At 41.9% G+C, this 16067-nt stretch overlaps 1 protein-coding gene across 4 annotated transcripts in view; it reads left to right on the top strand.

Annotated features, from left to right (window-relative positions):
• The first annotated feature begins 4708 nt into the window (after positions 1–4708).
• Positions 4709–16067, top strand: part of Neo1 (neogenin 1) — a 165339-nt gene continuing 153980 nt past the window's right edge. For all 4 annotated transcript variants that reach the window (XM_050151829.1, XM_050151828.1, XM_050151827.1 and 1 more), the window contains exon 1: positions 4709–5004. In XM_050151829.1, coding sequence (XP_050007786.1) covers positions 4854–5004 — 151 coding nt within the window. In that variant the 5' untranslated portion in view covers positions 4709–4853. The remainder of the gene's footprint in view (positions 5005–16067) is intronic.

Genomic DNA, 16067 nt, shown 5'->3' with positions numbered 1-16067 from the left:
TTAAATCACCGTTTGGCCTATTAGCTCTAACTTTTTATTGGCTAGCTCTTATATTTTAATTTAACCCATTTCTAGTAATCTGTGTATTGCCACAGTAAGCTGTGGCTTACTGGGTAAAGTTCCGTCTAGCTCCGGTGGGGCTACATGGCTTCTCTCTAACTCCTCCTTCTTTCTCCCAGCATTCAGTTTAGTTTTCCCCACCTACCTCTATTCCCTGTGCAGGCCCAAGACAGTTTCTTTATTAACCAATGGTATTCACAGCATACAGAGGAGAATCCCACATCAGGAATCCATAGTGCCATGGCGACAGGTGACCAGAGCAGGAAGCTGGGAGATCACATCTTCACCTACAAACATTAAGCAGAGAGAGGGAAACTGGAAGTGGGGTGGGGCTTCAAACACTCAAAGCCCATTCTCAGTGTTAAACTTCCTCCATCAAGACCTTCCTAAAGTTTCCGTACCATCTACAATTAGCATTCTGGGGACCAAGTGTTCAAACACCTGAGCCTATGGAGGACGTTTTCATGTAAACCACCAGGGATTATTTATCCTGGAAGGCTACATCAAAGATTCAAAATGGGATGCTGGAGATGACAGAAACACTTCGAGAGGCAGTTTCAGTAAAATTGTTTTAAAAGTTTTATCTTCATAATATGAACATATAACGAAGTATTTGAGTATAATTAGTACACTCATGTTATCGCAGAACTTGATAATTTAGTCTTTAACTCTGTTTATATATGGAGATTGGTCACAAAATCTTGTTGGAATAGATTTTAACTGGAAAAATGGAACTACCCTAATAATTAGCTAAAATAATTTGCTAATGACATCTCTGCAGCTCTATCTTCCTGTTAGATTCTAGAACCATATACCTCACAGTTAACAGGTGTTTCTATTGGGACATTCAATGGATACTTTTAAAACTTAACCCTCCCGAACCCATTTGGTTCTCTCAGCCATTGCCTCTTTATTTACTCAAATGCCCGAGCTGAAACTCAAGTTGCCAACATCTCTTCCCCTCACACACACCCTGGATTGTCTGTCTGTCTATCTTTCTAAGACCCTCTTCTCTGTTGGAAGTCTCTTAATCCCCTCTACTCTACCCCAGGCTGCCTTCATCTGCTCCCCCACAGTACCGGAACAAAACCTGAATTGAGTTTCTCCATTTCGTCTCCTTCCCACTTAAACTCCAAGAAGCAGCCTGAGTGATTCTCCTAAAATGTAAACTTGAGACCAAGTTCTACTGCAGAGTGCTGGGTCTCAACCCGTCATCAGCCATCACCTTCCCCCAGCCCCAGTCTAGTGGAATGAGATGTTGTTACTATGTTTTCCCAAATGCCTTATCTTTCCTTACCATAACGGTCCTCAGATTTCTTTGTTATTATTATCTTTGCTGCTAACCTGGGAAACTCTTGTCAATCAGGCCCATCACTGTATTCACTTAACACAGGGCAGGACTCGAGATGCTGTAAGTGCTTTATAAATGTTAAATAAATGAATCAATAATTTTGTTACTCCCAGCACTTATCACAACTTGGCAAAGCAGGTATTTGCATGTAGTTCAATGACTTATTATTTCTTATGGGCACAGGTACTTTACAGTTGTGGCTGTGTACCTGTAAACTTATAAAGTCAATTTTTCAATAAAAAAATCAGGTCTTCAATAATATTTGTTAAATTAATAGTTGGTTCTTGGACTAAAGATATGTGATTAGCTGAATCACATATAATAAGCAAAATTAATGCTGTGTTGTTTTGGCTTTAAGAAGTACCTATCTTTCATAATTAGAATTAATCAGAGATGGCTCCTTAGAACAGGTGGCCTTTGAAAGAGAAAAGGTAAGAGAAAAAATTCTTACCTAGTGGACTGCAAAGAGCAATTGTAAGAATACCAGTGTCTGTGCAGGAGTTAATCATGTTCTGAGGAGATGGGTAAATCCCAGCTGAAACGTGCTGTGCTCTCTCTTGGGATTCACTAGCTAGGGGCTAGCTCTCTTCCTGGACACCGAGACGGAGCCAGGGAACGAGCTGCAGCTTTTCATTACTGGCAGCAATTAAAGCACTGAGCTCTTGCCTCCCTAATGCTGAAAAATAATCCTTTTACTTCAGCAAGTAAGGTTCCTACCAAGTTTTCAATTCATAGGATTTAAATTTTCATTTAATGTTTATATCAAAACATACTAGAATACATTCCACAAGAATATTGGGTCCAGTTATTTTTGGCCTGCGCTTCGGTAACTTATCCTAGCATACAATGGCCACTCTGTTTTCTTAGCTCTACAGTTTCTTTGTGCACTATTTCTTGAACATGGGCCTCATTTTCTAACTTTGCTGAGATGAAAAAAAATGTTAATTTCAGCAACAGCTTAATATCTCTTCATAGATTTATAGCCCAGACTTTTGTAAAAATAGGTGGCTAAGATGCAGAGGTGGACTTAGGTATTTGCTGAAAATTTTGTTCTAGAGAACACGAAGGACAAATGAGGTACCTGAAGACCCTTTGCGCCTTACTAACGAGGGGCACGTTAATGTCTCCAGAGGATGATTCTTAAAAGTGCTGCCAACAATTGCACTGACATTGGAATGGAGTAACGGATCTGAATTGCGTTATGAGCAAGGGTTACTTTACAGTCTTACTCTCGGATTGATTTAGAATCAGTACCTCTTTTTAATCTGCAGCTCCTCTATTAGTGGTTTATTATAGAGTGGCTTTTATGAAAATTTCGATCTAATCACTAGTCAGAAATATATGATTTAGTCACTCTATTTTACAGAAAGTGCTTTAAACTTTTTAATATAAACTCAATATACACAGTAGGCTGATAAATTAATGAGACGGTTCACAGAAGTCAGACATGAAAATCAGTGTGCTATTTTATTAGCTATAACTCCGTTTTTTTCAAAGATGGGAGATAAATGTAAGCTTCATTTTAGAAGTCACGTTATACACAATTTTAATATAATGGAAAAAACCTCCATCTTAGATAGCCAAAAATTAACATTTGCAAGGCAATTTATAGTTTCCAAAGAGCTTTTCTCATCAATTATCTCAGAAAACTGAATAACGATGTGATTATTAAAGGTTAATTAAGCAAATACTTGTGGAGTAATTGGGAGGTAATCTATTTCTAATTTAACAGGTCAATCAGGGGTATTTAGGAAATATTTTTTCTGGTTAATAACTCTAACCAAAACAAGATATTTAAATGGTTTCCCTAGTGGAAAACAATAAGCGTGTGTTTGCTCTTTTAAGCCAATTGTTTCATGGAAACTGGGAGAAAGGAAGGCTCCCAGTTTCACTCTTATAATGAGGTTTCTGAGCTCTTCATTCCCCATGTCAATCCACGATTTATACTGTTTATTTTGGAACTCTGGAATAAAATAAAATATGAAGTGACAAGAGCGAGAAGGCACGGTAGGGAGTTGTTAGAAAAAAAATAGTCTTTCTTGCAGGACACAACGCATTTTGCATACTGACTGTACATAGAAGGGAGAATACAAATCCAACTCCTATTAACAACCTAACATGACTCAGTGAAGAACCAGTTGAGAAGAGTATGGGCACGCTCATCTGCAGTGGACTACAGACGCCTTTCTCCTAACTTTGGGTATCTTGATCGCTAGTAGTACCAAGCGCTTGAAAAGTCAATACCCGGGTGCTCCGGGTTTACTGTCCAGAGACTTTGATTCCCAGGTACAAAAAATGCAAAGTGACCGTCCAGGGCCTATGTAAAAGGCTGCAGTGACTGCAGAGAATTAGCTCCGGGGAGAGTCACGGGGTTGGGTCCCGGCCTGGGCACCCGATGGAGGAGTGGACTCCCCGCACCTTTGTCTGAGCCAGGGCCGAGTGTCACGGCAGGGATGTGGGGCTCCGTGGTCCAGGCGGGTCGGGTACCACCCTAGAGGAAGCCGGAGGTCGGCACGGTGCCGCCAGGCCCCCTCCCACGGGAACCGCGCCAGGTCCCCAGTCAGAGCCGGGCGGCTCGCTATTGTTTTTGGCGAGCACAGAAATCCGTGCGCCGACCCTCTGCACACCCAGGTTTCCTCCCGGAGGCCATTCGGTTTCCTCCGAGGCCCTATATAGAGGCCCGGAGCAGAGAGGTGCGCGCAGGCTGGCGGCTCTGCCTCAGGTCTCCGCACCCTTTGAAGCCGCCCGCGGAGGTGAGGGGAAATCTCTCCCTCGGATTAGGAGCGGGAGGCGGGAGGCCAGGAGGCGGGTCGCTTCTCCGGGGTTTCCCTGACGCCAGCAGCAGCAGCAGCAGCAGCAGCGCCCGGCGCGCGCGCTCCGCGCCCGTGCCCGGCTCCGGAGAGCAAGGCGGGGGGAGGGGAGCGGGCCCGCCGCCTGCCCCTGCGCCAGCTCGGCTCCACCGCCGCGGCTGCCCGCGAAGCGACCGCCGGGATTGGAGCCCGGCAGGCCGCGGGGCGCAAAGAGGGAGCCGGCGGGGAGGGGGGGGGGGGGAAGGCGCGCGTGCGCGGCTGTGCGCGTGCGCGGCCCGGCGCGCTCCGGCGCCCGCCCCCCACCCTGCGGTCTCCGCCCCCCTCGCTCTTCGGTGAGGAGCCCGAGTCGGCGGCGGGTGGCGGCGCCTGGAACCTGGAGAGACCGAGCCACCCCCCAGCTCTCGCCCGGAATGTACTGACTCCCCTTCTCTGCTCTCCTCTCCGCCCCGCTGCAGGAGGGAGGCGTCCCGGAGTCTTTTCCCTTGGGCGCGCGAGGGGGCCTCGCGGGCTGGCCGGGCTGGGCCGGGCTGGAGCCGAGCCTACGGCGCAGAGACCGGCTGAGGCACGCTGAGGGAAGGGCGCGAGCGCTCCGCGGCGCTGTCGCCGCCGCCGCCGCCGCTCGCGGGGCAGAGATGGCGGCAGAGCGCGAAGCCAGGCGACTCCTCAGCACCTCCTCCTCCCGGCGCTGCTGCCCCACACCGCTGCTGCTGTTGCTGTTGCTGCCGCGACTGCTGCTGTCCGGCGCCGCGGCCGTGAGGAGCGGCTCCCCGCCGCAGTCCGCAGGTAAGTGGGGCCGGGCCCGGGACGCCGTGGGGGCTGGGGCGCGGCACCGGCTCCCGCGGCCGCTGCGGTGGGGTTTTTTTTTTGTTGTTGTTTAGGATCCAGAGGGGAGCATGCGGGAACTTCTCCGTCTCGGCTCCGGTTGCTGAAAGCGGAGCGGGCAGGAGGGGCCCGTGCCGGGGAAGGGGCGCCTCCGGGGTCGGGCCCGGAGCTCTAGGGGTCCAGTTCTGTGCTTTGTACCGAGAGGCAGGTTCACCCCTCGCCTCTTTCCCCTCCCCCAGGCTCATCCCACTTGTAAGAGTGGGACATTCTTGTGCTCACACAAGCACCAGTAGAGGCCACTACACACCTCATTAAATAAACAATCGTACAGCCAATTCATTAATTTTCAGGCAAGGATGGAGGAGGGGGCTTGAACTCTTTATTTATTTATATTTTGGCCTGGCCACGGGTTGCCCAGCTCCTGAAGTCCAGGGAAGCACTGTTGGATCTCGAGGGACTCTTCGCTCAGTGATTGGAGCCCGAGTCTTCCGGAGAGGGGGGTGCCAAGAGGGCACACTTGCCCCTTGGTGATCAGTGCTGTTGACTTAGCTATGAGAACGCCTTGGAGAGCTGCTCCAAGTGATTCTGTGGAGCAGTGCTTCCGTTATGAAACGCCTCTTTGCTGGGGATTTCAACTATGTTTCAGTGTTGCCCACTCTTAACCTATGAAGAATTTCAGGCGTCGGGTTTTTAAATAAATACTTGTCTATTGTCTTTAAATGGCAGTATAAACATAGATGCTTTCAGCCTCGTGTATGTGTGTGTGTGTGTGTGTGTGTGTGTTTTACGCAGTACCGGAATCACCTGCATTCTTACTTATTTAAGAGGGTCAGTCCGAGCCTCTGATAGTTGAGGAGCAGGACTCAACAGTTGAAGGGCAAATTGAACTGTGCTTTGCTAACCTTATTTGCCTAAGGTGGTGAGCCATACAACTTGACAACTTCCATGAGATTTAAATTTTTACAACTGAAGGTCGCCTGATGGAATGCAATGGCAATTTGTAGTTCCTAAACCAAAAACTTGTTTTCCTTTGCTAATTATGAAATCATTAAAAATCATGTCGCAGTATGATTTGACTGATAAACCCTGGAATTGTGCATCGTGTGTATGTGTACATAGGTTCTGACTTGCCGGTGTTAAAAGTTTTAAATCCACACCAGTAGGCATTATCTAAACGGGTAAACAACGGTGTTAAAATTAAATTGGATCATTGATGTTGTGTTACGCACTTGTACAAAGTTTTGGGCACAGTTTCCAGACTTGAAATGCAGGAATGGGCAAGAGAAATGTGACGATTTTGGAAAACAAGTTTTTCTTCCTCTCATTAATTTCCTATAGAGGTTTCTATGTAACTCATCGTGTGTGTATTTGAGGTTGTAGCTGGAGTTTATGTTTAAAGTTTTTGCAATGATGAGGTGCAACACACTTGTTTTTTTTTATGAGTTTTCAGTGTGGTGTATAAGGGAAGACAGCTACTCAACTACTAATTACATAGCTGAGTGATTGTGACATGTACCGCAAAGGAGACTAGGTTTTGAGAACGTGTGTTGGGGTGATTTACCTAGCCAGTGTCAGGGTTTCTCAGATTTGAGGTGGTGGTGGGGTAGAGGGAAGAAAGCTCACAGATAATTGGTCGTGCAGCAGAACCTAGAGCACAGGTCTGGTTCTCCCTGATAGGCCTTCTTATTCTCCTTTCAAAAGATTTTTGTTAACCCCTCTGTCTCATTCCAAAAATGAACAAAAAAAAAAAAATCACTGCAGTGAGGGGGGGGGGGTAGTCTGTTCTGTCATGAGCTGTGGGAGAGATGGAGGGGATGGGGAACTGAATAAGCAGTTGCTGGATCAAGCTGTCTCTAATCAGATACCATTTGCCAGTGTTGTACTTATTTACTTATTTTTGAAGCATGATAGACTTCACTTTTGGTAGGGGAGTGAGGATGTTCAGTAATAAGTAGAGAAATGAGTGTTTTACATTTTAGGGTAGACATTTGGACACATGGAAGAAGAGAAAAAAGCAAATGAAGGGATCATGCTAGAAAATCGTTAGTGGTGAGGAAATGAATCTGCACGCACACAGGTTTTGGGAAGGGAGGGCTGGTCACTGAAAAGATTTGTAGTGACCCTTGGGGAAGATGGATTGACTGGGCACCCCGTGAATTGCGAATGTTCTCCGATGAGAGTAGACATTCTTCATAGAGGACCACAGGTTCCGACAGGCAGTTACTTGATGTGACACATTACCGCATAAGGTGGTCTGTTTCTGTTTATAGCGTCTCTTAGAAAACCCTGCTTCACATTTAGAGTTATGTTCACCCTGCTCTTGAATTTAGCTTTCCTTTGCCTTCGTCAGCATCAGCCTGTGTCACTTGACTTCGTATTTGTTTTTTTTTCTTTTCTTTTTCATGTTTTTCTTTTACTTACTCCAATACTGATTTCTAACATTTGTCTCATTCTCTTCTGTCTTTGATTTTTGCCAGTAAGTTAATGACTCTCCTAGTCCTCCCCTAATTCCCCCTTGATAGCTTCATTGCTGCAGGTCCAAAGGTAGACTCACCTTCGTTCCTCTTCCCCCATCCCTTTTTCTCAGTGGTAAAGAACCAGTCCCTGGCCAGGGCTCTGACATTGTTAGAATGATTGCGTGGATTTGTCTTGTATCACCTGTCTTAGCCATGAGTGTCCATGCCCTCTCCCAAGTTAGGATCTAGAAAACCTTACTGTTTGACCTTTATCTCCTAGGAATTTCTTCTGTTTGTACCTTTTTATCTGTATCCATACCTGAACTAGCAATAGTGGCACTGTAATAAATCTGTCTCAACTGTTACCTCTAGAGGTGTGTTTTCCTATTGCAATAATCTTTCTGAAATATATTTCTAGGTGCGGAACGCCCAGTTAAAACGTCTTATTATAATAAGTGTCCTGTAGTGTCTTGTAGTCTAACTGCTTTGGGATAGAGATGGGAGATCCTCTGTGTTCTGTAACAATCCCCAACAATCCCAATTTAAATTAGTCTCTTCTCCTCACTCTTCTAGGTACCTTTGGTTCTCCCACTCCAGATTAATTGCTGAGCTCTGTGCCTTCAGGCCTTTGCACATGCTGTTCTTTTTTTCTCCTGTTAAAGCCAAATCCCACTTCTTTAACTCCTATCTTTTTTTTTTCTTTTTTCTTTTTTTCTTTTTCTTTTTTTTTTTTTTTTTTTTTTTTTTTTTTTTTTTTTTTTTTTTTTTTTTTTTTTTTTTTTTGGTTTTTCGAGACAGGGTTTCTTTGTGGCTTTGGAGCCTGTCCTGGAACTAGCTCTGTAGACCAGGCTGGTCTCGAACTCACAGAGATCCGCCTGCCTCTGCCTCCCGAGTGCTGGGATTAAAGGCGTGCACCACCATTGCTATTTTATCAGAACCACCCCCCCATTGGCTTCTCCCCAGAGGGTTAATGGTTGCCATTCTCCATGTTCCTGTAGCTTTTAAAATAATTTTCTTTGTCTTGTATTATTTATTTTCTTGTCACTTTTGCTACTCTTAACCTCTTGAGGCTCGGTACATTCTTATTCACTTTTCATCCTTGGCATACCTGAAGCGTCGGTTGCTCACTGGTTAGTTGTTTACTTGTCCCAAGTTAGAGTCATCTGGGAAGAAGGAGCCTCAGTTGACAAAAATGCTGCCATCAGATTGGCCTGTAGGCAAGCCTGTGGGGTAAGAAAGCAAGCTGAGCAAGCTAGGAGGAGCAAGTCAGTAAGCAGCACTCCTCCATGGTCTCTGCTTCTGTTTCTGACTCCAGGTTCTTGCCTTGAGTTCATACCCTGGTTTCTCTAGGCGATAGATTGTGACTTGGAAGTTGTAAGATGAAATTCTTTCCTCCCCGAGTTGTATTTTGTCATGGTGTTTATCATAGTAATAGAAAGTAACGAGAAAACCAGTGTTTGTTTCATTGTGCCCAGCCGCTTTTGAACTCCTGGGCCATAGAGCATAAATGTGGTTCCTTTATGTTTTTGATGACAGATTCTTGTATAGGATATGCATGTGTGACGGTTGTTCTGTTCCCTCTCCTCCCCTCTTCAGCCACTCTTCATGGATTTCCTAACCCTTTAATGAGCTTGGATCATCCTCTTAGATATGCTACCATTTTATCAGTTTTGTCATTTTTTGGAAGGATACATGGCTTTTCCAGAGTTATAAAAAAGATTTGATTTTCTGCTCTGCCTGTCTGCTGGGATGAGGTACAAAAGAGGTCATATATTTCTGGGGTAAATGCACAGGTGAGATAAGAAATGTGCTCCTTAGCAAGTTGTCTGAAAATTAATACATTATGTGGGATGAAGAAAGGGCTTTCATGTGGAGGCAAGGATTTAAGGGCATGACTCATGATTCCACAATTATACATATATCTATAAATTGGGGACTACAGGCAAGCAAGAACAATTCCTCTCATACCTAACTGGATTTACATGAGATGTAAAGTTGCTTATAAAATATCATATATGTATAGAATAGTTTTTTAAAAAAATTTCTACCGATTCCTTGTAGATTTCACATCATTTATTTCTATCCCATTTATCTCCCTGTTCCCTCTCATCCATTCTTTGCCCTTGCAATCTCCCCCCCCCCCGAAAAGTGTAACATGAGGGGCTGCTTGTTGGGGTTTCTGTCCCACCTGGTGCCCCAGCCATTTAGTCCCAGAGAAAATCACACAGAGATCTCCATAAGTTATAAAACTGATTGGCTCATTAGCTCAGTCTTCTTATTAGCTCTTATCACTTATATTAACCCATTATCCTTATCTATGTTAACCACATGGCTCAGTACCTTTTTCAGCTGGTAGGTTACATCTTGATTCTTCCATGGTCTGGGCAGGAACTTGGGAGGAATAGGCTTCCTCCTTCCCAGCATCCTCTTTTTCTCATCACCCTGCTTCTACTCTCTGTCAGGTTGACTTGCTGTCTGGCCAATCAGCATTTATTTAAAATATGATTGACAGAATACAGACAATTCTCCACACCACAAAAGAAGACCAAATTTAAAAGAAAAATGGAAAACAAGATGAAACAAAGAAACAAAACAAAGGAAAAAAGAGAGAAGAATCTTACCATGGAAACTATAATGTGGCTAATGTAGAATAGTTTTACTATTTTTCAGCTTATTCAATTGTTACTTTTAAAGATTTATTTTCTTTCTCTCTCTGTTTCTCTGTCTCTCTCTTTCTGTATGTGTGTGTGCGTGCGTGTGACAGTGTGTTAGTATATGCAGTTATCTGTAGAGGCTAGAAGAATGTATCGGATCCCCTGGACCTAGACTTACAGGTAGGTGTGAGCTGCTCATTGTGGGTGCTGGGAATCAAATTTGGGTCCTGCAGCAGAACAATACATGTTCTTAACTGTTGAACCATCTTTCTAGCCCCCTGAGTTCGATATTTGAAAGTATAGTTTTTTCATTTGTCTCAGTTGATTATTGTTAGTTTTGCCTTTTTATTTTCTCTGCATCAAGGAAAAAAATTTTTGATGTAGAGAAAATATAATGTCAATACATCTCTTTTATGGAGGCCCTGTGTAATAGTCTACCCAAATATTTTGCTAATGGATTTCCATGCCTTTAGTGAAGTGTGGGTACCATACTACATTGCATTCACAGCAGGAGAAGAGTAGGGGCAATGACTAGAAGTGAGATTGACCAGTCAGAGAGCTGGTGAGATGAGTTTGGTTTAAGCTAGGAAACACTGTCAAGTGAAATACAATTTTAAGATAGAGGCCAAATTTTGGATTAATTTACAATAAAGAGTATTTTCAGCCAGGCATTGGTGGCGCACGCCTTTAATCCCAGCACTCAGGAGGTTTGTGAGTTTGAGACCAGCCTGCTCTACAAGAGCTAGTTCCAGGACAGGCTCCAAAGCTACAGAGAAACCCTGTCTTGAAAAACCAAAACCATAAAGAGTATTTTCATTAAAAACATTGTATATGAGACCCTCACTAGTCAAATACTGTTATATTTCTTTTTTTTTTCAAGACAGCCCGGCCTGCTATATTTCTTTGTAGTTGCTGTCTATTATATGGCTCATTCTTTTACTTAATAACTGTGAACTATGTTATTTGATCAAAATCCTGCCACTTGACTTCTTTGGACATGATGAACTGTCCCTTTAAACTGTGAGCCAAAATAAATCCTTTCTCCAATAAGTTGCTTTGCCTTGCTATGTTATCACAGGCATCAGGAAAAGAAACTAAGGGTTCAGTCACTCTAGAACAGTACTGTTAACATTAGGAATAATATCTCTTAAGCAGCCCACTACGGGGATGTAGCCGAAGGCCCTGAGTTAAACCTGTACGTACCACAGTAACAAACAAAACAACAAAAACCATTGGCCTACATTTACAACTTTCTCAAGATTTTTTTTACCTTTAATTGTGAATATTTCATATTAAATGTTTTTATTTTAATTGCAGATATCATAGTCTGTTTTCTGTGTTCGCTGAAGGGTGGAGCTAGTTAATAGGTAATCTGGAATCCTCCAGCTGTGTACTTCTACAGTTAGTCTTCAGTATAAAATTGAGCGGTGGCTTCATCTCAGCTGAATGACCTATGTAGTTCTAGTATTTGAAAACTGGAGGTTTCTGTTTTGAATGTGCAAATTAACCTTCCGTCATTCTGTAAGACTTACTTTAATTATGTATCTTTTCCAGGTATAAAGTAACATTATGATTGGGAAAATCTGTTCATTGCTTATAAATGATTGTATGTGATTTCATTTTATATGTGTAAAAATAGCTTCAGGGCCGAGTTCATGAAACAGAAGTTCAGTGTTAAGTAATTGTGAAGCATTTTAAGTTACAGTATTACCAGAAATAATAGCTTCTTACTCTCAGGCTTGGAACAGACATGCTTGGAGTGTAAAATAAGTTGATGAGGTTACAGAGCTGGCTGGAATAATCAAGTTTTGCTTCTTCTAAAGGTGTGGTTGTGTTTTATATTAAATTTTATATTAACTTAAATGTTTTTGAGACAGGGTCTTTTATTAAAGCCTAGACTGACCTCAGGCTTGTGATCTTCTGCCCTAGGGTTCTGAGTACTGGGATTATAGACATGCATGTATTACCATGTCTAGTTTTGTTGTAATGAAATCAGTACTTGAATAATGCTTCATAAGGAGTTAGCATCTGGGTAGTCTGTAGATAAGATTGTATGTTTTTACTTTTCTTTAAAATACCATTAGACATAACCTTTGAAATGGATAGCAAGGATTTTAAATTTAATTTTTCATTCAGATAGTTCTACTACCAGATCTTAAGTTTTAAATAATTTTGGCTCGTGGCAGACACATCTTTGAGGGCTAATCACTTTGGAGATAAATAATTAAGGTGAAATGGATGTATTTTCTGTCCTCAGGATGCCTTGGGTCTAATAGCTGAGATAAAACAGGTAATAAGTGGCTGGGCGTTGGTGGCACACATCTTTAATTCCAGCGCTTGGGAGGCAGAGGCAAGCCAAACTTTTTGAGTTCAAAGCCAGCCTAGTCTAATCAGAGAAACCGCGTTTTGAACCACAAGCAAGAACTTGATTTGGAGCAAACATCATTACTGCTATAGGTGGAAAGCATTCTGGAATCGTGTCAGTGCTGATCAAGTAATAGTGCAGCTTTCCCTCATAATTCTGGATCTGGACTTTCAGAGTAGTCCTACTTAGTTTATGAAGCCAGTAGACAGGAGCTCTTAAGAGTGAGTTATTTTTCATTTCCCCAGAGTGATCCTGGAAGATTTATGTGAGCGAGGATGCCATAATAAAGTCACTTGGAGTTCAACTACTACAATGTCTTCTGGATTATGTATCTCTGTATAGATAGAGTGTGTGCCTGCAGAGTGTGAGTGTGCACGTGCATGCGCGTGCTGCTTGTACTGGGAATTAAACTTGTAGTCCTGAAGATTGGATGCTAGGCAAGTGTTCTTACCACTGAGCTACAGCCTGGGCCTTTCTTCTGTAAATCTGAGACAGGTTGTTCTTTTTTGTTTGTTTGTTTGTTTTGTTTTGCTTTCAGTACTGATTATTAGTTGACAGTAGTTGGTAAAAACTTACTGAGGATTCCTGAGCAGAGCGAATTTTAAAAAGGACGCTACATAGAAATTGAATAGAGAATGTTTGTTTTTCTCTTGTGGAATGAATGAATTAAAAAAAAGTCAATGTGCATTTTCATATATAAGGTACAGTTAAGAAAATGTTATTATAGTTAACAATTAAGGAATAGAATAATTTGTAAGCTTCATATATAATTAAGTTACAATATAACTAAATAAATTAAAATTTGAACATCTTGTTGATTAATTCTTGAAAACTTTTTGGATTTTCGAGACAGGGTTTCTCTGTAGCTTTTTGGTTCCTGTCCTGGAACTAGCTCTTGTAGACCAGGCTGGCCTCGAACTCATAGAGATCTGCCTGCCTCTGCCTCCCCAGTGCTGGGATTAAAGGCGTGCACCACCACTGCCTGGCTTCTTGAAAACTTTTTTGAGTAGGGACTGTTAATTTTAAATTTGTATGTTTTATTCAATGGATTGTGTACAGAAATGTTTTGATGATGGCCTCCTTTATTAATAGCACCAGAACTATATGGAACTCAGCTTTTTATGCACCTTAATGTAACTGAAGAAGAGGAATAAGGGAATTTTTGAAATCCATGCATCAAGAAAGTTCCTCAGTCTTGGAGGTCTCCCTTCTGAGAACACTTTTATTATAAGCACTTTTAATAAACAGGATAATCTAGTTTCTGAGTCCATACCTGACCAGAGGTGGGTGGAGGGTTGTCTTGGATGCTCTTGACCACTGGAGGTTGTGATAGTTGCAGTTAAGGAGATTTTAAACAAGCACAAGAACACAAACTCTTCCCATAAAGAGAAGTAATTGTCTCAACAAAATTGAAGAAAATCTCCTTTTCTGTCCACTAATACTACTGGGTACCATTTGTCCCTTGCTTTCACTTTACCCTTTCAGATTATGTAGATTATATATATGCTGGTTGCCTGGGAGGAGACATCTTCCCTCAGAAATCTTCAGTGTGGCATTTGAGGTTGGAGTGACTTGAAAATGAATCGTAGAGGTGGTATTCCTTTTTCCTCTTGTCATGGCATTTATCTTTATGAACAGCATTGCTAAACATGATTGCTAATTGGAATTCTTTTTTTTTTGTGTAAAGTTAATTGTTGATTGATTCTAATTTTGTTTAAATTATAAAATTTTGAATGAATGTGTAAAGTAAAATGTGAAGTTATACTCCAAACCTGTCCTCAGAGGTCATCACTTTTAATAATATAGATTTTTATATTGGGTATGTATAATTAAATACTTAAACAATATATCTTAAACAAAAATGACAAGTTGGATTATGCTGCCCATACTGTGTATCAGCTTGTTTTAGGTCCTTTTTCTTTGTGAGTGCATGCAAATGTGCCACAGTTATTTAGATAGCCATATAGTATTTTGTTGATACAGCCTACACAACTAGTTGTCTTTTGATGCCCCTAAATTTTTGATTGCTAGAAAATGATATAATGAGCCTACTTTTTGTAAATGTCTTTATGTTCATGTGCCTATTTACTACATCAAATAGTTGTGGAACTCTGAGGTAGGAGGGCATTTATATTAATTTGAAAATGATCTTTGATTTTGTATGTATGTGAGTATATATTAATTTTTGGTAGTTATTTGCAAATTATTTGCCTAAAAGATGATTCTTAACAACAAATGAGAGTGTCTGTTTCTTCACACCCTTGCCGATAAATTACTCATCCAGACTTACTAGTTTTTACCAACTTGACAGATGAAAGCAGAAGTGTCTCTGTGTATTTATTTATTTTGTAGGGTGTATGTGAGTGTTGCTACACATGTGCTATGGTGCTTGTGTGGACATCAGCGGACAGCCTCGGGTATTTGTCTTATTCTTCTCGCCTGCCTGCTGTAGGATTTCTTTATTGTTTGAGCTGTATATGCCAGGCTGGATGGCCTGTGAGTTTCTTGTTTTCCATCTTGCCTAAGGTGCCATGGGGTTAACAGATGTGTACTACTACATCTTCCTGGTTTTGTTGATTTTGAGGATTCAAAATCAGGTCCAAGTGCTTTCACAGAAGTGCTTTTCCCAAAACTATCTTCCCAGCCCTTATTTTTACATTTATTAATAGAATTGGCATCTTCTCAGGTTTTACTTGATAATTTATACTGTTTTCTGAAAATTGTCTGCCTTTTGTTCACATTTTCCTCCCTGCTTTTTTGAGTTCAGTGGTAATACTGTATGTACATTTGTTACAAAGGAATTGGAGTTCCAATTCGGGTTCTTAGTGCTGCCACCCATCATGATGTGATGTATCAAATGGCTCTGTGCTACAGTCAGCACTAACCTGTTAGCTAAATGAACTTTTCTTTATAAGCCACCCAGCTTCAGTATTTCATTATCATGATATTAAATGGACTAACACAGAGAGGCAGGGTACAGTTTTCCATTTAGGAGACTTTCAGCCTAAATTGTCAGCAGGATGTATTTATAGTTGTATTACAGAATTGGAGATCTGGGGAGAGGTATGGGCTGGAAATGTATGTTCACGAGTTATTAAAGTGATGATCATAGTTCAAATCAAGAAAATATATCTACTTGGAAAGGGGGGAAAACCCAATCTACAGCAAAGATTTAGGAACTTATATTGGAGTTGGGTTTACAAAGGAAGGAAAATGCCCTATGTTTGCAGAAGATATTGGTACCAAAGCTAGGTGAGTACCCAGAATAAGAGCTGTGTAAGACAAAGAGCTTTATTTCGCCTACAAGATAGTTTTTTGAGCAACATCCAAGTAGATAAATGGAATAGTGCTAAGATAACTTTGGTACTTTTTAAAACTCTTTAGTCACAGCTGTGGCCCCAAAGTTAGAGTGCTAGGCAAGGAGAGAGAGGGTTCTAAGGACTATTCTGGATAATTCTTTACTGTAAATGACAATTACAGTAACTTACCACTCGCCCTGTTTTGCTGAGGTATGCTGTGAGTTGATTTATATCCATGTTTAAAGCAGAG

This window comes from Alexandromys fortis, unplaced genomic scaffold (assembly GCF_014885135.2).
Source record: "Alexandromys fortis isolate MF-2015 unplaced genomic scaffold, M_Fortis_MF-2015_v1.1 scaffold_70, whole genome shotgun sequence".
Taxonomy (NCBI): Eukaryota; Metazoa; Chordata; class Mammalia; order Rodentia; family Cricetidae; genus Alexandromys; species Alexandromys fortis.
The sequence above is the reverse complement of the archived record's forward strand: the minus strand, read 5'-3'. Positions and strand labels throughout refer to the sequence as shown.